This window comes from Patiria miniata, unplaced genomic scaffold (genome assembly GCF_015706575.1).
Source record: "Patiria miniata isolate m_02_andy unplaced genomic scaffold, ASM1570657v1 HiC_scaffold_2, whole genome shotgun sequence".
Classification (NCBI taxonomy): Eukaryota; Metazoa; Echinodermata; class Asteroidea; order Valvatida; family Asterinidae; genus Patiria; species Patiria miniata.
The window spans coordinates 10679687-10705114 of record NW_024037058.1 but is presented as its reverse complement, the minus strand read 5'-3'; the positions used below and the strand labels follow the sequence as shown (position 1 = coordinate 10705114).

General features: G+C 39.4%; 1 protein-coding gene across 1 annotated transcript; it reads right to left on the bottom strand.

The window, feature by feature from the left end:
* Positions 1–1214: 1214 nt before the first annotated feature.
* Positions 1215–21126, bottom strand: LOC119726484 (serine/threonine-protein kinase TBK1-like). Its single transcript, XM_038198192.1, has 18 exons — positions 20892–21126; positions 19195–19335; positions 16147–16276; positions 13415–13596; positions 11709–11866; positions 11187–11300; positions 10540–10719; positions 9501–9700; positions 8899–8957; positions 8399–8490; positions 7882–8119; positions 7111–7232; positions 6445–6561; positions 5623–5724; positions 5396–5492; positions 4714–4809; positions 3893–4125; positions 1215–2828 (listed from the first exon to the last, which is right to left on the bottom strand). Exons 1-18 carry the CDS (start codon positions 21021–21023, stop codon positions 2699–2701), a joined length of 2523 nt encoding a protein of 840 aa, XP_038054120.1. The 5' UTR covers positions 21024–21126; the 3' UTR covers positions 1215–2698.
* Positions 21127–25428: the final 4302 nt, after the last annotated feature.

Genomic DNA, 25428 nt, shown 5'->3' with positions numbered 1-25428 from the left:
GAAATCACGTTATTTTATTCTCGTGATTAATAGGGGATTTTGAAGTATGACTAGAACGTGAAAACAAACGGAAATAACATTCACAAGCAATTCACCCCAAAATGGTTATTTTTTTATGTTTTGTTGACTGCGATCCACTGAGCTTAAATTGCAAAAGGTGAGTTGTTATTCACACTTCTCAAGATTGAGAAATTCCGTGCTATCAAAGTAGAAAAATCAAATGTTCCTGTGTAGCTTGGCAAGATTGGATAGATAAATACATATAGTATACATGTAGAGAGGCTCTGTTAAATGATAATGTGTTACCAATGTAACCTGTTCAACAACGATTTATTAATATGAATAGTTAAAAAAAAAAACCAGTTGTTTAACTGGATAATAAAGAAGTATGGACATATTAAAAAAATATAATTTTTAGTCAAAAAATTATGAAGTTCGTCAAAACTATACACAATTTACATGTACATGTATTTTCGAAAAAGGTACATTCATCTGTCCTTTCCGTGTAAATATGCACGTTCTATTCATCTGTGTAGATCCAGAAGATGTCTTGTTTTAGCCTGTTTATAGTTTGTTAAAATATATTTCAGATATGGCACTCATTTTGTTACTACTAGTTGATCCCACTTTACTTCCGACGGACAATGAGATAAAATATGAATTACAAATGGAATTGCAAAGTTATTGGCGTGGGAAACATTATAATTATAACGGAAACATTACGAAAAAAAAAAAAACTGTACGTAAAAAGACGCACTTAAAAACGACGGAAACATCAACAGTATAAACATTTAATGATACAAATATATTAAAACATTCAAATTATATCTGAACTAGGTAACATGTATAAGTTTCGAGTTAAATCAAGGTATTGGCACATGCAGTACAGTAGTATACGTTTCAGTTGATATTTGGAGTTGGACTATAGGTCTTTATAATTAATTTTATCGACTGAACGATCAAATAATTTACACGCAGTACGAATTGGTTTCCAGCTTAAGGGATGGCCCAGTTAGGGCTTATGAATATGTATTAATGAGTTTGATTGGCCAGTCCAGTAACGGGTTTGGACAGAGACAATGCGTGGGCTGTTGCCATGTGGCGAGGCCCACTTCGTTGCAGCGCCTGGTCAATATAGTGTCTGAGTGTAACTTCTATGATGTCATTATGCGCGTTGAAGCCTACTACAAAAATGCATTTTGAAAGAAATTACTGCTTCAATACACTGTAATTCATTTCTGGTAACCCATTAGTATTTATTAGCTTTCCACAACTAAATAACCAGTCATTGGAAAAGTCTGTTTGTAACTATTTTTTTTCAACACTAATACGTTTATCTCCTTTTTGGCTACACTCCTTAATTTTCATTTGAGTCGTTTCTTCACATTGAAACTTATTGATATTTAACGTGGTAACATCCAGTAAAGTTATATACTAAACCTCCTTTATTTTATCATTTTCACACCATTCCGTGGCACGAGTTTCACACTAGATTATGTTCTAGTCACCTGCATACATCAATCCAAAAAACAACCGATTTTTTCTGACTCTGTGTGACAGACTTAGTCTATGTCAAACCTCTCTATGCTGACTGAAAGAAAGCCATAAAGGCCTCTTTTGTGCCAGTATTTAGCAAGAGTATCTTTCCATTTTCTCCGTCGTGGCTACTTGCTCCTTCCAAATAGTTATTTCCACGGTAGTTACCATTTGGTATAAATAACTACTGTGTCATTAATCCCCGGTCTATGTGATAGTGTTTGTGTGGCTCTTTTTTCTCTATAAATTCCTACATTTCGTAAGTTTAATTGTCATCTCTTACTTATGCATTTAAGTCAGGCATGCCCCTTTAAGCCACAAAGGGACGTTTGAAGCGCGCTCTCAACCCAAAGTGTTGCTTTGAATTTAGTGTAATTTATTTTACTGTAGAAACTGCTTGTGAAGGGAATAAAACGCGACGGCTTTGTTGAGGTCCTATCCCCCCCGTTTCTTTGAATACTTGCAATGACCGGTCGGAAAATGCTGCATTCCAAAAATATCCCAAATCAGATTTGGGAACCCGGTTTCTATTTGAACTGGTAATTTTATTTTCTGGGTCAAAATGACACGCTTCTGGATCGATTGCTGGGTCATCAGGTTCAGCTTAGCTGATGGCAAAAGTGTCATTTGACACGCCTCTGGATCATTTGCTGGGCCGTCAGATTCAGCTAAAGCTGATGGCAAAAGTGTCATCTGACACGCTTCTGGATCAATTGCTGGGTCATCAGGTTCAGCTAAAGCTGATGGCAAAAGTGACACTTGACACGCTTCTGGATCAATTGGTGGGCAATCAGGTTTAGCTAAAGCTGATGGCAAGAGTGTCATTTTGACCCAGAAATATATTTGTTTGACCCTGAATAGTATCAGGTCAAATACGACCCAGATTCTGTGTTTAATTTGATTTGGGACTTGTTAGTATGTGGTCAACCCTCCCCTACGAAAAAAAAATGTTTGGTACGCCACTGTCCTGTGTTTAAGGTTTTGCCTTGGATGAACAATAAATGTTATCGGATTGAAATAGAAAGTATTCCGAAGGATTAAAAGGACGTGGAAGGAGACGAAGCCATGGTCCTCTCGGCCCGTGGGTCCTGTCTGTGTGTCGCCGCCGGGCCGGGCTGCAGCTCGGCAGGGCGTCCTTCCCAACTTTGCATGATCTTTATGCTCAGCAGCCGTACAAGTCGAGGCTAGGGTCGGAGAGGTCTAGCGATATATTCTGCATTTCCTCGGTCAGATCTTGACTCTTCTTCACTATGGCTTGGGTTTCCGGTCTCCGAATTTGCCAGTCCTGCAACCTGCACATTCAGATATAAACAATTGGACAGGAAAGATGTCAGCGAAATCATACTCTATTGTTGCAATATTCGTTAGCTTTAACACGAACACTTCCAGATCAGAGCCGTATTTCCATAGGAGGGGTACCTATTTTGGACGCCATTTCTGTTCCAAGAATGGGGGAACAATTCTTTCATGAGACTTCGATGGAATTGTCATGGTTTTGTTTATAGCATTGGTGACAGAATTATTAGAGAAACTAGTGACAGTTTACAACAGTCCCGTAGAGTTGGACATAAAAATGGTGTCCAAATTGATAGTTGTGGCAACTCTCTTCTGTTTCCGGCCCTTAGCGTTTCACAATCACTGAGCCACCAGGCGATTGTCTAGAAGATGCCGTGTTTTCACTTGCATTGAAATCTTGCATATTCAGCAGTTATTGATAAGAATAATGATATTTTGGAGGGCTAATCATCCATACTCGCCGCTGAGATGCTAAACTGCGAAGTACGCAGCTACAGCGTGGTCGGGCAGAAATCTCATTCTAAAAATACATTTGTCAGATTTTACTAGAAACCAGTTAAATTTGACTAGCCACTCAGGGTCAGCTGGGTGCAATTGAAAATCAGTCAATCTGACTAGAAATTTTTGGTCAGTATTTAATAGTTATGCAGATAACTAGGATTTGAGTCAAATCCAACTACTTTTGCTAGTCATAGTATGAAACTTTGCATGCTTATGTTTCACTAAATTCCTAGTCAATTTCAATAACTAGGAAAACCAGTCAATAAGGTTAATTGACCGACTGTTGTTTTTAGAGTTAAGGCATGTAAAGCGACCCATGTCTGACCACGGAGCACAGCCAGATCAAAAGTGTTGATTCTATCCTTTTTTTTTGGTCCCCTTCTTGTTTTTGTTTCCCAAAATAACTCTGTATTCATTATATATGGTCGGTGTCTTTTCTTAGTTGCAGAAAATATAACCGTGTTCGGAAAACTGCCTGTAATCAAACTTTTACCAAAACAGGCACCAACACAGACCGCTGTTGAGAACGGCCACAATGAAACGGTTTCTCGTGACTTACTCTCGTTTCAAGTCTCGAGGCATCGGCACCCGCAGGTCTGCAAATCCAGAGTCTGCCAGATGATGGACATGATTTTCCCCAGAAGCCAGTCTACCTCCCTCGCGTGGTCCGATGACGACGTAAACACTCCACGGTGTCTGGTTGTTTGCCTCACGGAATTGCTTTGGTTCCCCCTGCTGGACGACAGAGGTTTGCGTACTCGCTGAAGTGGACACCAGGCGAATAGTTTCATCCTGACAGACGAAAAAGGGTCGGAAAGGTATATCAAAAGCTATATGACACAAAGTAATGTAAGTATTAGCCTGGTAAACCTTCCCTGACTCGTGTCATGGATTCTTGTCTAGTCGATACTTTCACTACTAAAGTCACACCAAAGGAAGGTCGGTTCATTCTCGAATGAGGGAATTTTTGTGACGGCACCATACGACTTTGCAAAAGTTGAACTCATTTCTGAGACCCGGCGAATTTTGCTCTGAACGTCTCGTGACGTCAAATTCGCCAGGTATAGGAATTCACATATAAAAATGTGGTATTCTTCAACAAGACGGTTGCCCACTACACACGAACGCGAACTCGAAGCAAATTCTACGTCGCAAATAACGTTTGCTGGGAAATTCGCGGAAACTATACCGCTAAGTCAATTTCGTAACATGAACTCGGGGCGTACGTATAATGTCACAAATGTAAATTTTGTTACCAACGTCTTTTATTATCAATGCGAAGTACTTATCTGAGCGATATCAAATTGTTTTTCTACAAATTTTAGAACAACATGCTTTAAATTCCACGTGAATAAGTTAGGAGCTGGAGGCGCCACTCACCGTGAACGGGGCCTTGTAATGAAAACTGTTTGCAGCTTGTGGATGAGAAATATCACTTTCAATACTGTTTAGTTCCTCTTGACATCTTTCTCCCAACTGCAACAAAAAAATACTAACACATATTAATATCCTGTCTTTTGAAATTCTTTACCGTTGTCCTTTTCAGTATATATGTACAACTATCTAGATCTAGTTTCTGTTCTTCGGCACAGAAGTAAAATACTAGTTACAAGTATTGTAACCGCAAAATTTGTTGAACAGTATGTTGGTGTACTATAGGATTTTTGGTTACTTTAATACTTGTATATCATTCAAATCGCATGAAAAGATGCTTCAATTTCGTTCCAAGACGTCGTTGGGCTCCGATGTCAATTTCAATTTCAAATTTACACTAACAGAGTTCAAATGGGGTGCAGTTAAATTCACGAATGTAACATTGTAATTCTTCCTAATATAGTTTGTGAAAATTCATCTCATATGGAGATTTTTGGCGTTGAATTAAAAAAAACCAACTAAATCTTGTTTTGTCATTCATTTAGCGCTTCGGTCATTCAAATTCAAGGCATTTCCTGAATTGCAAGGGAGGAGAATGCAGGACGAAAATAATGACACCTTAAAATGATATCTGTGATGTTCAGTCGAGTTTGACTGCACCTTGTAATGAAATAAAAACCTACGTTACCTTAGTTATAGCTAGTTCTTCAGTAGAAAAGTCAGACACCAGTGGGGTCAGGCTTTGATCCACTTCGGCGATTCGCTGCCTGAAGGAATAGGCTGTGCTGTATTTTGATATAACGGTAATATTGCATTAGACGATATGGCACGGAGCATAATTGTGTCCAATAGTGTCAAATGGTTATCTCAAATAGTGCAAGTGTCATAATATAATTTCAACGAGGCATCACTCACCCAAACCATTTCATCATCTCGGAATGTGTCTCCAGCCAATTACTTTCACAGTGATCATAAACCAGCGAAAGCATCTTGTGTAACGTGTCGTTAAACCTGATTCTGTAACAGATCAGAAATAATGAATTTAAAGTACCTGACGGAAACATTTGTCTCATTTACCGATTCGAACTCTTTAGGCTAGTCTTTGTTTTCTTACTATCAAAAAAGAAGCGGTATTGAGGATAAAACGAAAAATGAAATCCACAAGCCCTACTCTTTTTAATTTTTTTTAAATCATAACACACGAACTAAAGTTCCAAGTCATCTCAACGCAAAATGTGGTGCAAATTTACGCCAAGCGTGCTTTCTGTAGTCTGTTACTTTATAAAGAGGGAAGTTTTACTCTTTTTTTTTTTACTATATCAATTAATTAATTTCCTTAATTTTAACGTTCGATTTTTGCATTCAAAGGACTGCCGCAGTGTCACTGCAGGTTATCAAGATATGTCCCAAAGTCCAAAACAAATATAAATAACATGATTTATGCAAAGGTATACCGTTAGGGGTTACGTTATCTTCAAGAGTAACACCTAAAAAGTTTGAATGTCCACTTCATGCTTAAATTCCAATTTACCGTCACTTATAGCCTAAATTGATTCTTTGTGGTGCAGGAGGAAAGGATAAGGTTAGATTAAGGTTAGGGGTCAATACGGTTATGACCTTTGTGCACAAGTGTATATGGAAATGTGTCACTAAGGTGCAGTGTCCCGTTAATATTATAGCTATGTTTGTGATCGAGTTGTGAAGACACTAGTCGATCTGTGACATTGCCAAGCTTACTTCTCCATCTTGTGTATTTGCTCCGCATTGAACGTGAGGGAGGTCTCCTTGCTGTCCCGGCAGAAATTTGAATAGATTTCCAGAAGCGAGATCAACATGACATCAAGACGGTCCACGCTGTATTACGGAGAAGATAATTACAATAAACCAGTTTTAACACAACATTTTCTGAACAATTTCTTAGATACAAAACGGCGTACATACATCTTTTTGTGTTTGTTTTGTTGGAAAATTGTCCAAAATATTGATTAGTGTGCATAACAACCAAACCACATCATACAATATAATGACTATATACAGGTACAGTGATTCCTGTCAATGAACCCTTCCTTATGGGCAAAGGAGATTTGTGTCGTCATAAGTTATACCTTAGGGAGACACCAGACATTAAGGAGACATTTCAATGTCTCCCTAATGGCACAACTAACGTCACAAATAAGCTAGATCGATGCTCATGGTCCAAAACCTAATTAGACCAGAATGCGTTGGGGTAGGACAAGGGAAATTGGGGTTAGGGGTCATTAAGATTGGGAAAATTTTGTGCACAACCCTATGGGAATCACATCCTAAGTTACCATTCCCCGTATAATGACAATGTATTAAAAATGTGACTGACGTATTGCCTTCGAACTCACTTTTAGTTTTTGAAATGGTGATTCGTCTTACCATTTGTCCCTTGGATGACAACGAAGCAGTTTATTCCATTCCTTCGTCAGAACATCTTGATCCACTATTTGATGGTGGAGCAACCTCAATGTCGCAGCCGTTTCTTCTAATCGTAACGAGAGCTGAACAGGTAAACAAAAAGTCAAGTCCCATGCAAGGTAACGGGGGCTTGACATTATAGTCTACGACTAAAGTTATGCCTTTTTCAAAAAAATTCTTTTTTAAAATTAATTAACAGTCCTTATTCTTCACTTCTCCGTCAACATGTTTGTCCATGACTCGTCTTTCATGATTCTCTTGGCATATCGTAAAAACACAAAACACATTTGAAAACCTCGAAAACGAACCTCGCTCTTCGTGAACCACACTTTCCACCTTCAGAAAACAGCACTTTGAAAATGGTTTTGCCTTTTATGCTAACAAATCAAATAGTGCGGCAACCGATTGCGGACCTCCCACTTTCAATTATCCATATACTGAGAAATTAGTATATTTGGTAAAACTCGTTCGGCACATGTACATAAATAGCCAAACTGGCCAACTCGACACAACTCTGCATCAGTTCAAACGTGGAAAACATCTGGATCAAAATGAAGATTTTTTGTTAAAAAAATTAGACCTTTCTTTGTCAAAAATGTATATGTCAATAGGACACATTTTTCAGTCAAATGCTCCCAAAAAATGAGGTATAACAATAAACAATACAAACAAGGATAGACAAGGAACAAGACTTTTAAGAGTGTATTATATGCTTAGAATGCAGAACATTACCTGCCGTATATTCCCAATTTCCAATGCAACCTCGTTGCCGGAGATTTCAAGGGCGGCTTGCTTTCTGCCAAGCTCGATCTTTTTCCCGTTGGCAATATCTCGGAAAGCGCCCACAAGCGTCTGAGTCGCATCGATTCTTGAGCGCATGCTCTGTAGTTCCGACGGCAACGTCTTGTTTTGGCTTTCCAGTTTATTCAAGTAGTATTCCAGGTGCTTCACTTCTTCTTTTATTACCAGGCTGTTAGGGGATGGTGAAAAGAAATGGTTATGACGGCAATAGATAAATTGTACATTTTTCCAAAAAAAAAACCTTCCGCTTCTCCACAAGATCGTAAGCGAACTATCAAATGTTTTGAAGTAGTGCTAATGTTACCAGATGAAAAACGCTCAATCAAAACTTAACGACTATGTTGCAACACTGATCCGGTAAAAACAATGTGTGAAACGTGGTAAAAATGTTGCTAAACAAGTTATGATGAAAGGAGCTTTAAGTTTAAAAGATACCAAAGAAACTCACGTGAAGGCCTTCACGGCTGCGTTCATTAATTTCTGTATCAGAAGTAGCAGTTCTTGTTTTCGTTTGAGACAAAACACGGCAGCGATGCTTTTCTGAAAGAAACCAATAAATATATATAACATATATAATAAATATATCTAAATTCCGTGGGTTTAGCCCAAATATTATTCTTCTGGGCTTTTCCTTCCACCTCTAAAACTGTAATTTCCTCTCATTGTCTTCTCTCTACAGCTTTCTTTAGGCTTCCGAGTTTACGTGCCCAGGGCACTATTTGGGAAATCCTTGGCTTGGTACCAGAAGTGTTAAAATAGAAAAGATGTAGAATAACTGTTTTGCAAGCACACGATACTGACGCGATAACAAGTTTCGATGCTCTACCGATCTAAATAAACTGAAAAAATGTGAAGAAATCCTGAAATTAGGAACTATCCAACGGCACCCTGTTAGCATCCTGTAAACAGTTTATCATAGTGATCACGACATTCATTTTTGAAACTCACCTTTGTCGCAGGTGCATCTGTGCTCAATGAATACCTAGATGGAACATCCGGTACGGTTGCTGTATAACGAAAAAAACACAAAAAATCACGGTTTAGGTTTTATTTAGAGCTAACGGAGCATCCTACCTTGATGGTTGACCATGTCTGTCGTCGTTCCAACAATCAAAGGAAAGTTGTAACTTTAACGGAAGTAACAAGTTGGGCTGGAATATCAATTTAAAAAGCCTTCCTGGTATAAAAGTACATGAGAGAATTTTACAAAAATGGCAGTTGTCGTTACTAGAGAACTATACTTGTCTAGGGCGATCACGTTTTAGTTACTCAAAAACAGTCTGGCAAATCAATGCGTCATAAAATGCCTCGAATAATGATGCCCTAAACATTCCAACAATGAGCGGGTGCACATTTTTGGTAAACAATGTAACAGATTTCAAACTATTAATCCAAAAATAGCTTCGCATTTGACAATATCGATTCCTTTATATCTGATATTCGTTTCAATATTGACCTATTGACACAAGTTGTACGAGAGATCTTCGAGCACCGAACTACTTATGAGTCAAGTATCTTGATTAAAAAACCCCAGATATTGATGGCCTTACGGATGACAGGGGCGACTGGCGAGACAGAGCCACCAAACGTCGATTTGAAGAGAAATATGGGATTGGCCGGCGTCGTCTCAGGGAAGTCTCGGCACGGCACGTTGGATTCTGGGTAAAATACGGCATCTCCGAAGACGTACATCTGATGGACAGATTGCAATGACGTCTGTATGGCAACGCTCTCCTGAAACTCAGCAAACCTGCAGAAACATTGAGCGGAAAATCACTATTTTGGATGTCATGTTTTTAGAGAAACAATGGTACGGATTGATTTAATGTTCAGAACATTAGGCTCCTTGCAAATAACCTTATAAACAAATGGCTACTCTATATCGTTGAAGCTGTAAACTTAAATTATACTTCCAATATCTAAAGAGGAAATTTATGTAGGTTTTTCTTCCAGAAGTATTGGGTGTCACAAATACATTAAAACTATTGCTGCAATATTTCTAATAATGAATATCCTCGGTAGTGTGTTATAAGATGCAAACATATTTCAATGTTAATGTTAAAGTTCTTTAAAAATATAGATATATATATTTCATAATTTGTACTGGCTGACGTGGCAGAGGAAACGAATCGGAGATGCGAATGAGTTAATGTAGGCCTACATATCCTCAGAGTTCAAGCGTTCACCTTTCTTATAACCAGGTCAAGTTTCATTGAAAAGCCTATTAAGTCGAATCGTGGCGGTATATCTGCCGAATCCGCCAAAGCAGTGCCACAAACTCCGGTTGCTCACAACATCATTTGTAAGTTCCAGCCTGGGTCGAATCAGGTGGGCAATCTTAACATTTCGTGATGGAAGATCGAAAAACGTTACACAGTTTGGTCAGAAAACGTCTGGTGGCTCTAAACAACTACGAAAGTTATGCAGGGCTGAAGGCCACCGTGAACAACAAGTCCAGCAAATTGTAAATGTGTGCTGTATTGTGCTATAAACCTAGATCACGTATACCGAAACGTTTCTGCTGCACGAGTTGTAACCAATCAATGTCTTGCTCTCAGTTTACTTTATTAAAGGACATATTGTTCTTACGAATGTCTTGGATCAATGTATATTTTGAGAGGCTGTGACGTCACGGTGTAGAACACATCCAGGACAGTCATATTAACGATGGCCTGACCGGTGTCAAAAAATGTCCTGAAGGACCATATTCTGGTCACGTCACTTTCGAGGAGACCAGCCAGCATTTCTTCCAAATGAAAGCGCAGACCTCTGAATAAAAAACAACAACAACGACAAAACAAGGTAAGCAACGAGAAAACGTCGTCTATAGGACAAACAACAGAGTCCTGGAAGTAGTAAAAACTTACCCAGCTCTTCAAGTACTCAAAACGAGTGCAGAGAAACTGGTCCCCGACCAATTTGGTCTGACGGGGTCTGGTATGTCATTTTTTTTTTGGGGGGGGGGCAAATGTGAGACTTAACATGTCTAATTCGCAGGTGGTATTGATAGTCATGATTTCAGTCAGTGTGGGATAGGCGAAGCACACGAAAATGAGGCTGAAGCAAGTCAAAATCACAAGTGAAAGTCAGTCAGTCAGTCAGTCAGTTACTATCGGGGAGTCAGTCAGTCAGTAAATCAGTCAAATACAAAGGCAGGACTACACTCTGACCCTGACTTGGTGACCTGCAAAAACTATCACAATAACCACATGTAACTGAAATAGGAATATACTCACTGTGAGAGTTGAGTCGTCTTGGGTAACTCTCTACTCCACTCGATCGGTGCATTTTCCGAGTTTCTTTGAACTCCCGAAATAATTCCTGACGCTTTCAGGGTCGTCATCTGGTGCCTACGAAAAATGTTGTACATTTAATGTTGAGTTGTGTCCTAAATCGAAACAATCACATCTTTACTACAAAGCCTGAAGTCGTGGGTTCATGTCCCAGCCGAGTAACTAAGCATGTGAGTGTTTTCTCGCGAGCCTTCGGCTTAGTGGACTACAGTGACATAAAATACATCGGTTAAGAGCAAAACGCAAGCATTCATTAATTAAAACACAAGGTGCAAATCAAAATTCCATAATAATGAACAAAATTCCGTTACATGAGTTCTTTAATTGATGTCCTTCGTTTCTCAAATTATGCCATTCAATGTATTGTAAAAATAACATAAATTCCAGGAACTATATGATTCTTTTACTTTCAGTAACTTGTAAATTTATATTTGTTTGGCTTTTTTGTTTTGGCAAATGACTTACATTGTGGACCGGTTCTTTCTGCCCCCGTATGGTCTGAAGGGGAGCACCCCCGTAGCGGCGTGATAAAGCGTTACACCTATGCTCCAAAGGTCTACGGAAGCCGTGAACGGCCTTACAAGTGGTTTCCGAAGAACGGCGCGCTCGTACACATCTGGGTGCTGCAAGAAACAAAAAAAGGGGAATGGGTTGATTATTGGGCATCGCACCAACCTCACATGATGTCGAGCACCTCTTAACTGCTCTCTCACCCTTGTATTGGATCATTTACATATCGATATTTTTGTATACCTATGCAACTAGAAATAACCTGGTGCCTGCCTGTGCTGTACCTCAGCAGGTTTTTTTTCCGTATGTATCTGGGGTAAAGACAGAATCAATTCGTCGTGGCTTGAGTTAGGAAAACACGATTTTTTGTTTCAAAGTTTAAATGTCGGCAATCTTATCCAACCAATATGAAGATCACATTCATATTAATACGAGCAAATAGAAAAGGAACTGATTAGTTTTGAGGTTTGGACGTGATAAAATTAACGTGAAAACACGTAAAACACGTTGGAAATAACAACACCAAATACACGATACAAATCCATTACGTGCTAATTGCGGTATCCAATCTAGCCTTTAGTCAAGTCCCACGCGCTTATCCGGACACGTGACGCACCCCGGATGCTGGCACGAAAAAAGACTAGCCCCTCGTGTCTTCGCCACTCGACTGGTCTTTTTTCGTGCCAGAATCTGGGGCGCCACGCGTCCGGGTCATAGACACGCGCGCCTTGACTAAAGGCTCACTACAGTACTGGATACAAGGGTTGAACATAAAGTATGTTATGGGGACGACGTTGGCGTCGTACGCTACCGGATTTCCTCTTGTAATCACCACCTCATTGCCGTATAGGATATCCTAACGACACGGATCCTGAGATCCTGGAGCCGGTGTACTATGAAATTTGGATTATATGAAATACGCACTCAATGGTTGCATGCCTATCTATATGTTAGGATAATAAGGACTGTGGCAGCCATAATGTGAGGGCTAAAAGGTGAAAGAGGACAGACTTCTTAGAAGTCAAAATTTCATATGACACCGGGATATGGCGGATCTGTTGACTGGTACCGACCGCTTTATTCCACCAAATGCACTGGATCCGGCTAAATTGATCTGAGCTCTCATTGGATAGAATTTTGTTCAACCGATGACCTTGGGGCCAACATGTGCACGTGTGCACAGAATGTTCACGGAACACATGGTTTTGAACTTGGCGAAAGCAGCCAAGAATTGAGTTTTCTTCGAACTAGGCCTTGACGGCGATTGGTGGTCACCAATTCCCTATATGGGCTAACGATTTGAGGAAACCGGATTTAAAACTGAGATGTGCACCCATTTTTTTTATCACGATTGCTGCATGATCCCGGAAAGCTCTGCCTAATGACTTCCATATTGTGTCTGTATGTGTCTATGAACTCTCAACTTCGGTGAAAAAAAATCATCAAACAAAGTAATCTCGGACCAAAGTATAACAAAGATTTACGAGGAGACAATAAAGGAAGCAATTAACAAGGTAACAATAAAGGAAGTATGTGTATGCGTTATTATTTAAACGTTATTTATTAGAATTTCAAGGAAACCGGGATAACATATATAGTAATCAGTAAAGGGAAGACAGGGATGATTACCTAACTCAAAATGGATTTTTTTTTATACTCACCAAGTATTCCTCAGTCCCATATATGCTGACAAAGTTCTCGCCCTCTGCGAGTTCACGAGCCGCTCCAAAGTCAGCCAATTTGTACACGGAACAGCCGTCGGGTTCGTAACAGCACATGATGTTGCCCGGCTTGAGGTCACGGTGCACTATTCCTTTGTCTTGAAGATGTTTCATGCCATGACCTATGTTAAAATGTAATTTTTTTTTTTCCAAAATGGTTTGTGGTTTATTATTCATGCTGACAATAATATATTATAATATAAGTAGTATAATTAATGAGCAAAGGAAAACAAAACTCATCAATTTAATTTGGATGAACTTAATGTAAGAAGTTATCCCTTAGAAGACTACAAAATGTACAAATGGCAGTGCTGGTGGTTTTCAAGCAAACCAAAATCCACGAAATACGTCTTCAGCTTTCAAATTTCTCAAATCACTCAATAATAATGGCCGGTTAAAGGCCTCATGCAATGCTACTTTTGTTTATGCAATCCTTGAAAATGTACCTTTGTATCCCATTTAATCTTATTTTCACATTTCGTTTTGCCATTTTCAAGGTTGTTTTTGTCCTTTTTTGGTTTTCATGCTAAAGCAAATATACATATTCATGGCTAAAGTGTTATGTCATTTCAGACAGAAACCTAAATGTTAGTTATTTCAGCACAAAACGTTGCCAGAATGGTGGATATTTTATCTGTCCTATATTCTCTTTTATTTGGTGATTCGTTGTTTTGTCAGGCCAATGAGCAATCATTTCTCACAAATGTCTTTAATAAGCATTTTGTTAGGTTCACAATTTGAACAGAAAACCCCTTAACAGAACAGTGTCTTCCTGAAATGACATCACAACAACATAATTAGAGAAGTGGACCTTCCAATAGAATTAACCAAAAAGGGATGTCAAATAGTTTTTGTACATTTTAAGAGGAGTAGAGAGTTGCAAACAAATATGTTCCTCAGAAAACTTCATTTCACAGACCCTTTAATACTTATGCGAATTGCTTTCACAATACATTTGCTGTGAAATGCGCCAGATTTAAAATGATTATGTTCAACTGCGATTTCGCAGGCAAAAACCGTGACAATGCTCACTCAGTGTTGTCCCAAGTGATTGTGAGACAAACATTGGGACTCGATCCCACGACCTCCCGTTTACTAGTACAGACGTCTTGCTGGGGTTGGCTGGCTGGTTCGAATCTGATATAACAGCGGGTATACCGCACACCAAACTAGTATTTTATTGAATGGAGTGGGGTTTGAAACCCGTATCATCTCTGAGTGGTCCCCGTTTGCTTTCCCCCAGATTTGCACATTACTATGCTGCTGGCTTTGGGCTTTACGGGTAGTGGCTTTTGACTAGCACCCTAGCTTGAACAAAGACATCTCACAAGCTCGGGAACCGTCAACAATAGCTCAGTCGGTACAGAGCACCGGTTCAGGAGGTCGTTTCTTTGTTCAACTTTTCAACGCTTACACTATAGTAACAGCGCAACTGATTTTTTTCACAAATCGTGTTAGAAGAAAATCCTTAGTTACTGTATTGGATAAATTAAATTGATAACCGTTGACACTGAAGGTTTCTGATAGGGGGATTTTTCGCTTGAAAGCTAACCCATATCACGCCATTTCGGCTGACTCTCTTATCACTCAGCAAAACTTCCTCTTTTCAGGTCAATGCACAACGGGCATTGTCATCATTGAGTCGTTCGACAAAAACCAGGCAGGAAACTAAAATTCCCTTCAAAACACCTGTATAGCCCGACCTCTCATGTGACAAGTCAGTTTTAAAAAGGGTGACAATCTATTTTAAAAAGATCATCCGACAGCCAGCATTGTTCAGTCATAGATCTCCATGGTCTGATGTTCGCTGATCCAAAATCTCGTGATGATGATCACAATCACCCACCAACAAAAACAAACTAACTGACAGGTCATTTCTATTTTGATTGGGATGTTTCAAACAGTGTTTGAGCTCAACAATTCCTGTTTGCTCTCCATCACAACTAAACATCTGATATTTACCCATGATAAGCATGACGTTTCAGTTGTTTCGAAATTAGGCCAGTAGGAAAAAAACATGTTTAGCGACCTGCCTTTTTGAAAAAAAAGGAGGAGGCCCCCCTTTTTCCCTCCAAAATAATGGCGCCCAAACGGGCTTTTTTTTTTCAAGATGGCCGCCAATTTTTTTTATTTTTTTTTTGGCCACCACCTTGACTCAGGAAATGACATACCGTGCATCTATATATGGGCTAGTTGCAACAGACAAAGAGGCCAAAATGATGTCACTGTTTAAACTCTATCATTTTGGGGCTTTTACACAAAATAGGAGGCGGCCACGCTCCATGAAACTTCCAGCCAATCAGGGATAAAGGGAGGGTCGAACAATCCAATCACAATTAAGTGGGTTGGGTTAAGGACAACTGATTGTAAAAGTGAGATAGTTAAAGTAAGAGTTGAATTCAATAGAAGGAGAAATGGCTTGGAATTGAAACATTACAGGCGGGTTGTACGTGTGTCTCTCTCATACTCTCTCTCCCTTGTATAATAAGTGTCAGGGATAATCTGCACCATTAAGAAGGGAGATTGGAATCAGCACTGTTGCCACGCTACCCAATGACAGACCGGTGCTGATTCCCAGGGGATATGACTACAACTACGTGTAAATGATAAACCGCTCGGAAGGTCTTTTACAGAATATACGACCTTCCCTGCAACTGATGAGGTCTACTTACTGACGTCCCGGAGAAGGATCTTGAACTCCGTCTCGGCCAAACCAAAGGAGTTCTCGGGTCTGTCCAAGACATTGAAGAGGCTACCGCCCTCACACAGCTCCATGATGATAACCCGGTCATGGGAACTAGACTGCAAAATCACAACAGGATAGATGGGTTTTTTTTCATATTAGATACAATCATGTCGCTGAAACATAATCGAAAACACTCATGCCTCATATAGCTCGGACATATACAATCGTGTATATCTGAATGAAACTATGAATCAAACAATTCATACCAAAAATTTTTTAAATGTAACTTTGTTTTTGAAAGTTAATAAGACTGCTGCAAAGTGCTTACTGCACTGACTGGATTGGCCTGAAAGATTAATGCGGCCTGACGCTGCGAACTTAACAAGTTCCTTTTTTCAGAGGCAAAATGACAGCGGTACAAGAAACAAAAATGTAGGGACTCACAAACATGCAGGGTTGCATGTTGTTATTAATTCAACATTCTTACTAAGATAAGGACATCATTCAGGTCCTATAACTGAATTTTTGGGAGTGGATTTCTCCCATGTCGCAAGTGGATTCCGTGCATAGTTTCTGCTTTTTTTGTGGCGAGTACGCACTTCGTGAATATCGATGCCTACAATGATTGAACATCAGAAGTTTATAGAGAAGTCTTTATCACAACTTCACAAGTCATATCAAAAGCAAATCACAAGCAAATCACATGTCAAATCGTGAGTTAGGTTTAGTGTTACACGAAATAGGGAGTACACAATTTAGTCACAGTTTATATATAGCGTACCGCTTGTAATTGTGGCTCAATTCGTCGCATATCTGACGAAGTGACGAATCGGTCATTTTGGAGTTTTTTTTATTAATTGAGTTTTATGGTTAAAAATATTCGAATTTTCAGATTTTTAGGTTTTTATTTCATGAAAACACTTCATTTTTGTTGTTCCGAAACCCACTAAGTGACGAATCGGCACATATCGGAAAAACTTTGTCTTGCGAACTGACGAATAAATTATTCGACGCTTGGTCATATCAGAACAGCGCGCATCCAGTATCTGACGAAGTGACGAATAACCAGTTATTCATTGGTTACGCACACACCCGTCTTAATAATTGAATGGCGTATGAGGGAACCAGGGATCTTCTGTTTCGCGCGCTTTCCGTCAGCTTTCAAAACAAACTAACGGCGCTGCAACATTATAATGATGACTAAAAAGAGATAACCGTTACTACTTCACCTTTATGTAATTTTGTGTATGTAGAGTTGTAATCCTAAAATGAACGGAGTACAAAATGTACTAGGCTAGGACTGCACGACGGACAGGCTTATACAGACTGAGATTCATTTAAAACGTGCGATATACTTTCCTTCAAAACCGGCGTTGTATAGGAATTCCACAAAAGGTCTACTGCATTTCAAGAAAATCTCGAAAACGGTCCCCTTTAAGTGGCTAATATGAGCTGAAAACCTCATTTTAATCAGCCCATACTGAAATGAAGTGCCTCCTAGGGGTTGAAAATTAGGATATTTTTTTTTTAAAACGTGCCGTCCACTTTCTTTCATAAACGGCGTTTCATAGGAAAGCATTATTACTGCATTTCGACGGAGTCCATTTAAGCGGCTACTTAAAGCAAAATACATTATTGGAATAAACCAATACTGAAATGAAGTGCACCCTAGAAGGTGAAAATAGGATTATTAAATAAAAATATTATTTATTCAAAACATATGCGGTACACTTTCTTTAAAAACTGCGTTCAATGGGAGACCCGAAATACTGCATTTCGAGATATTCTCGAAAATGGAACCCCTTTAAGTGGCTAATTTGAGCATAAGACCTCATGGGAAAAAGCCCACAATGAAAATAAAGAGTGCCCAGGAAGGTGATACTTAGGATGATGACATAAAACTATGTTTTATTTGTAGATTTTCTTTCAAAGACGGCATTTTTAAGGAAACCCAAAACACTGCATTTCGAGATATTCTCGAAAACGGAGCCTCTTTAAGTGGCTAATTAGAACAGAAAAACCTCATTGAATGAGCCTATACTGAAATAACGTGTGCCCTAGCTGGTGAGTGATGATTAGGATAATGAAATAAAAATATAAATTATTTCAACGTGTGCGGTACACTTTCTTTCAAAGACGACGTTTTATAGGATACCCAAAATTCATTTCGAGATACAGGTTTTGTATTCTCGAAAACGGAGCCCTTTAAGCGGCTAATGAAAGCAGAATGCCTAAGGATAACAAGCCGTTACTGAGATTATTGTACCCTAGAAGACAATAATTATGGGATTTTGAGACAAAACTGATTGTTTTTAAAACAATTGCTGTCTTATATGAATGAATGAATGAATGAATAAATAGTGTTGTTCGTTGTTAGTTCGCCTTCACAGTTTTGTGTTCCTACTATTTTGTTGCGTCCATTCGAGATATTTTCCTTTTGAATAACTTTTTTATTAGGCTACTGTATATTATTAAAACATTATAGCAAGTACTTGGATTTGAACGTGGGGTTTAAGTGTTACCATATTTTTTCCTAAAAAGAAAATAGAAAATGTTTGTAAAACAAACACATTTCTTTGAAAATGCGCGTAGTGTTGTAAAGAAGTGACGAATATGCAATGGATTTGTGATGCAAAAACGCGCGCACAGTCAAAATGTTATCCTACAAAGTGACGAATAAGATATTTTTACGTGGCGAATAAGCACAATGACGTTTAAATTTATCTCGCGAAGTGACGAATAAGTTTCACAGCAAAAATTAGACAAACCTTTAGTCTTACGAGTAAAAAACAAATGAATAGATATATTTTAACAATCAAATAACTACCTTGAATAAATTAAGAATGTACAAAAGGGGAAAGTAGCATCGAAAAGGGACACGTAAAATGTGTTCAACTTTAAACGCGTTTTTCTCAGAATTGCGTTTACGCGTAATCGCGCGTATTCGTCGGTTCGTCAGATATGCGACGAATTGACTCATACATGAGAACCTGTAAGGACTTGACTAAACAGAGTGATACTTTTATGAACTTACATCCTCCTCGATGGCCAGCAGTTTCACTATGTTCGGGTGTTTGAGCTTAAGCAGAACGTCGAACTCCCTGTGCTGCACGCTGCCGGGTCTCCGAAAACTCACATTGTTGAAAACCTTCACAGCTACCCTCTCGCCAGATTTCTAGAGAAAACAAGAAAACCCAGACAAACGGTTCACATTATTGCTCGGCACTATTATAGGTAATATACAACATTTTGCAAACACCAAAAATACCAAAATACTATGAAATACCTTACTTGACTGTATAAGAGAATAATGGGTGCAATCAAGTAAATAGGCCAATACTCAGTGCGCTGAGCTAATGAATTAAAAGAATTACACTCAATTCTTCTATATTACAGGGTTCTGAGAGCCATGGAATTGGGGAATTGAAGAGATATGGCAATGAACCTCTGGCCTGGACGACTTGGGACTTCCAATCCTGAGCATTTTGGATGCAACTGGGTCCAAAAGTGGCGCTATCTAGCCATGTTGTGAAGGAATCTGTTTTTTCAAAATGGCAACTTTCCAGTTTGGGAAATATCGTTCGATTTACTAGGGGTGGTCTTCTTTGGGTGAGAATTTCTCCAAAATGTCATCAACTCACCAAAAATTGAAAAGAAAATGAAAGATGACATATTGATCATCATTTTTCTGTGCAGCCTGAATACCCGTGAGAGTTTTGAGTATTTTAAATAGTATGGGGATGTATAACTGCATTGTGTCTATGGGAATTTATTTGCTTGGTTGCATCCTAATAGTCTCTAGCATCCTGTGAAATCATGGCACCTGCTGTGCTGTCATTTTCAAGAACAAGTGGAATTTTTGTTTCTATTTCCAACGAGGTCGGACTTTTGTCCAAATACTGCATGCCCCTAATTCGCCAAATTTAGTAGTCCACATTTTGTTTACAACATCCGTGAACGGGTGCCTGACCTGACAAATCCCCGACGTATATCGTTTATATTTTGATTTATATTTTGATTTGCGAATAAACGACAATGCCAGTACACGTTTCAAGAATTTGGAGGGACAAATTGAAAGCTTTCCCCGCGCTAATTTTGTCCTTCACTCCGAATAATAGATTTATTTTTACAATGCTATTTTTTTCTAGGAATAAAAAGGTATTCACTTTTGAATGCAACATCCCAAAAAAAAAACCAACCCGTCAATGTTTAAAGAAATTATTACTTTACAAATTGCAAATTCTTTCGGCCCGGTAATATAATTCACGCATGATCCTTTGTGCGTTATAGGATGCAGATTTTGACAAACTCCCAAAACAATATAAATATACAGGACGGGACAAATGTCGCGCTCCTTCCCCTCTTGGTACAGTTGTTGTAGAATCATCACAAGTCGGATCCCAAGTCAATTCAAAAGTCCGGGAAAAAAATTGAGAACGAGGAAGAAATTTTTCGTAGCTTCTGGCGACTTATGACGGACTCAGTTAGCCTACATTGCAACTCTGCTTCCTGAATACTTCCTGAATTATGGCTTATCGTTTACTTTTAAAAGTTCAGAATGGTTTGTGTTTACTATTGTCGATGGTACGATTGTACAATAATGACAAATTCATACTGCAGAACAACTCGACAGAACCCTGATAGTTCAAGGACGAATGAATTGACAGAAGACAGGATACACAACAACTATATTAATAAAGATAATGTTTTGATGGTTGATGTCATACCGACCTTTTCTCTGCCACCAAATACACTGCCTGTAGCGCCTTCCCCCTTCTTATCGTCCGTGTAGTAGATGTAAGACTGCGTGCTTCGTAGCTGTCGAGGTTCTTTGCGTGCATGTACTTGAAATCGGGAAAACATAGTATCCTGGAGTGAAGAAGAAATAAAGTTGCGTTCTTGAAACTTTTAGTAGCCCAGTGTCAGTGGACGACGAACTTTCCAGATGACTGCTTTTTAATCTAAACTTAAATTGAACGACTATATATACGCTGGGTCCGCCCTCATTTTTTTAGTATTAAATGTTTCGATCATATTTATATCAATGAAAGTTAATTAATCTCAAATCATTTTATATTTTGCTGCACGTGCGCGCAGCCGGTAAGTTCGGTACAAAATGCATTTCCATGCTGCATGCACAACAATATATAGCTTGAAAAGTTGAAGGGACTTCCTTGTATGCTGCATGGTTTAATGCACAATGTAAGAAAGGACATTCCGATGTGATGACGTCAATCTTGTTCCGGCGGCGGGGTTATGGCGGTTTCCCAGGCCATAGAAAAGCGGACAAGTGCATATTTGGGCACACGCGATGATACACAACAGGTCGCGGTGGCAACGCAAAAAGTGTTAGAACAACAACTCTGTTTTCAATTTCTATACGTATTGCTTTGGTTTTTAAATCATGGTTTTTCTCAAGACATGCACCCTCACAGAAGATTTGCAAGCATTGTGCCATCGAAAATTTCCGGCGTTCCCTTACAAAACCAATTACATAACCAAACGGGCTTCCTTATCGTAGGCTAATCCTTTCATACAGCCAAAAAAAGTGTGTAATAAGGGAATTTGTTACTTTCCGGATAGCTGTCACCTTGAAACAATTGACATCACTCACTCAAAAATGTAGCACCATTGCGAAAAAAAGAGAACAAGTCATACTCCAACCAGTAAGACAAGAACGAAAACGGGTTTAAAACTCACAGGTATAATAATTGAGGGTGCACACAAACATGCAGGGCTGAAAGAAGAAACACAAAAGGAGGATTAAGTGGGAAAGGTGTAGAAAGATGCAGGGGAGGGTGGATGAGAGAACAAAGAAACAAAGGGAGATGGCAAACCACAAGGGGTCTGGTGTGAACAGGGGAGGGACCAGAAAGGGGAAGGATCAAAGGTCACAGGGAGTGGGAACGGACAAAAGAGTGTGAGAGTGAAGGGATGATGCGGGGGGGGGGGGGGGGAACAGTATGGAGGTGGAAAGGGATGAAAGATGGGGGAAGATGGGTAAACACAAACAAGGAAGACCAGATGGATTAGCTGTAACAGAAGACAATGGAGGAAAAAAAGGATTAATCATTTCCAAGTTGGATGTTGAGACCATGTGGTTGAATAGTTCGAAGACGATTCATCCACACTTTCTCTCTGCTGAGGCGAACTGAGTCCTTGCGATGGCCAAGAGATTCAATGCCCTGCAAAATCATATCAGAAATGGAGTGGTTAGGCAGGTTGAAGTGATGACCAACAGGGGTGTCCAGTTTCTTGGTGTTGACCGTTGACCGGTGGGCATAGAAACGCTTCTTGAGCGTATTCTTAGTCTCACCTACATACTGCACTCCACAGACCCTGCAAGAAATGAGATATATGACATTAGGGGTGTTACAAGTGATGTTACCAATGGTTCTGTGGGTAGTGACAGAAGAGTGGCCAGAAAAGGAGTCAGACTCCTGGATATGAATCTGGCAGACAACACATCTGGAACTGCACTTGAAAGTACCATGCTGGGTGGGAGGGGATGCATCTAAGGATGGGACTTCAGCTCGAACAATCAAGTCCCGTAGATTTCGAGGACGCCTGTAAGCCAATGTGGGGCCGTTGGGGATGGCGCGGGCAAGGCGATCTGAAGTATGGAGGATATGATGATTGTCATTAGTGATTTTGCGAAGGGGAGGGAGATTGGGGTGAAACGTGGTAACCAAGGGAATCATGGGTTTGGCCATGGCATCAGGGGCCTTTCCCGTGAGAGCTAGATTTCTGGGGATAGCTTTAGCTCTGGCAATGGCACGATGAACTTGGCGAGAGCTGTGACCCCTGGCCACCAAGTTGTTCCTCAGTATCTGTGTATGGCGGGAGACTGTTACAGCTAATCCATCTGGTCTTCCTTGTTTGTGTTTACCCATCTTCCCCCATCTTTCATCCCTTTCCACCTCCATACTGTTCCCCCCCCCCCGCATCATCCCTTCACTCTCACACTCTTTTGTCCGTTCCCACTCCCTGTGACCTTTGATCCTTCCCCTTTCTGGTCCCTCCCCTGTTCACACCAGACCCCTTGTGGTTTGCCATCTCCCTTTGTTTCTTTGTTCTCTCATCCACCCTCCCCTGCATCTTTCTACACCTTTCCCACTTAATCCTCCTTTTGTGTTTCTTCTTTCAGCCCTGCATGTTTGTGTGCACCCCCATGTTAATGTATGTACCTCTGTCATTTCTGTTTTAGCCTCTGAAGAAGAACTTGCTAAGTTCGCAACGTCAGGCCACATTAATTTTAAGATTTATATATTTCAGGTCCATCCAGTCAGTAAGCAGTTTGCAGCAGTTTTACTTTTTTACAGGTATAATAATTGAAATAAATTGGATGGCAAGTTGAACATAAAAAACATGCACAGTCAAACGGACGGTTCTCAAGTTTTGCGCGTTTTATAGCTTTGCGCGAATTCTGATTAATTGTTTACTTTTCACGTCCACCGTGGATGGACCCATTTTGCAGCACCTCCCTAAATACAATGTACAAACAAATAAACCTAACAAAACGACGTAAAAACACACCGCGGCAAAATGGAACGAATGGACCGTTACTATGATAAACGTGATCAACATCATTGGGTTATTTTTTAGCTGCGCATGGCTGTACAACGTCATTTCAATCAGCTTAAGTCATCATCAATTTGTCGTGACCTGAATGTTGTGCTCCCGTTTGATTTATATGTCATCTGTCACGAACCGAGTGGTATTTTAAGCTTGGTCACCGTGACTTTTAAATATCATCATTGTTTGTTGTTGAATTTAATTATGTAAAATGCACACACAAACAGGAAACCACAAACAAGTTACAATTAGATTCTAAAAACAAGGTGTTAAAATGCACACAGCAAAAACTGTCAAGCAATTAAACACTTTTCAAAAGTCAATCTTGCTACAAGCCTATCACTTTGTAAACATGATTTAATACTAAACGCGTTCAGAGTATTGATGGCTGATGTTCAGCTATTGATCATGTATGTTTTAGGAGCTGGACACTTAGTTTTTTAGCTTCTAAGTTTACAAACTTTTAACAAGATTGTGTTTAATTGCTAAACACAATTTTTGGACTGTAACAAAAACGAGGGGTTGTCGAGGATAATATAGTTGATGGATAATGCTGATATGCACAAATCCGTAAGCCTATCACTTTGTAAAAATGTTTTAATACTAACACGTTCAGAGTATTGATGGATAATGTTCAGCAATTGATGATGTATGTTTAAGAGCTGGACATGTATGTTTAGGAGCTGGACACTTAATATTTTAGCTTCCAAGTAGACAACTGATAGAAAGATTGTGTTTAATTGCTTAACACAAAATTCTTGGAGTGTGTACCAAAAACGAGGGGTTGTCGATGATAATAAAAAGCCATACAGTTACTTAATGGGAAGAAACAACATTTGCAAACATCACAAAACGAAATGATCAAATAATCACGAAATACCTCACTTTAGTTATTAGTCTAAAACATCCTGTAAAATTGTGGCTCCTGGTGTGCTGTCATTTTCAAGAAAAATGGTATTTTTCCAACGCTGGTCGGCCGACCAGCGTTGGAGAAAACTGGCTGTTTTCAAAAACTGCTTCTAATTTTTCATAATTAGTTATTCCGCGTTTTCTTTGCAATTGATTACACACCTATGAAGGGGTAAGTACAAGCCTGCTAGACTAATTCTCTGACCTTACAATTTCCCAAAGTCTTGATTGCTTTGTTTCATCTAAAGTGGGGTCAGGGAACCAGACTTCAAGAACATGATTGGTTTTCATGGTTTTTCCAGCATCTACAAGCCCAAACATGAAACAGGTGATTTCAACAATATTTGCTATCACATACTAATCCTCCAAATCCATTTATTTCTGAAAATTGCAGCATAAGCAAATGTTGTACATTCCCTTAAATTTGCATTGTGATCCTCTTATTTCCACTGTACGTGGTCTATTTCTCTACAATACGAGCATATTTTTTATTCAATAATTATTGTTCCCTTTTTCCAGAAAAGAACACCATGCAGCGTGTAGTAATGTATGTAATAGAAAATAGCACGTAACGCACGCTAAACACGGAAGTCACGGAATCTTTTTTTACAAAGCGGATACAGTAATCATTGTCACATCTAGGCATGGTACGTGTGGGGAAGACCCTCACTCACCCCCAAAATTTCCCCAAAAAATAACCCCTTCTCTAAATTCCCATTTTATAGGAATAAAAACGTTACTAACGTTTGAGTGAGGCATCCACCTAAACAAATTGGCCCACGTT

Bases quoted from the DNA above. Each gene is read 5' to 3' on its own strand.
- LOC119726484 (XM_038198192.1), bottom strand. From the start codon at position 21,023: ATGTTTTCCCGATTTCAAGTACATGCACGCAAAGAACCTCGACAGCTA. The intron at 13,597-16,146 runs GTAAGTAGACCT...ATTTTAACATAG, and splicing joins GATCCTTCTCCGGGACGTCA to GTCATGGCATGAAACATCTT. The intron at 11,867-13,414 runs GTGAGTATAAAA...TGTTTCTTGCAG, and splicing joins ATGGGACTGAGGAATACTTG to CACCCAGATGTGTACGAGCG.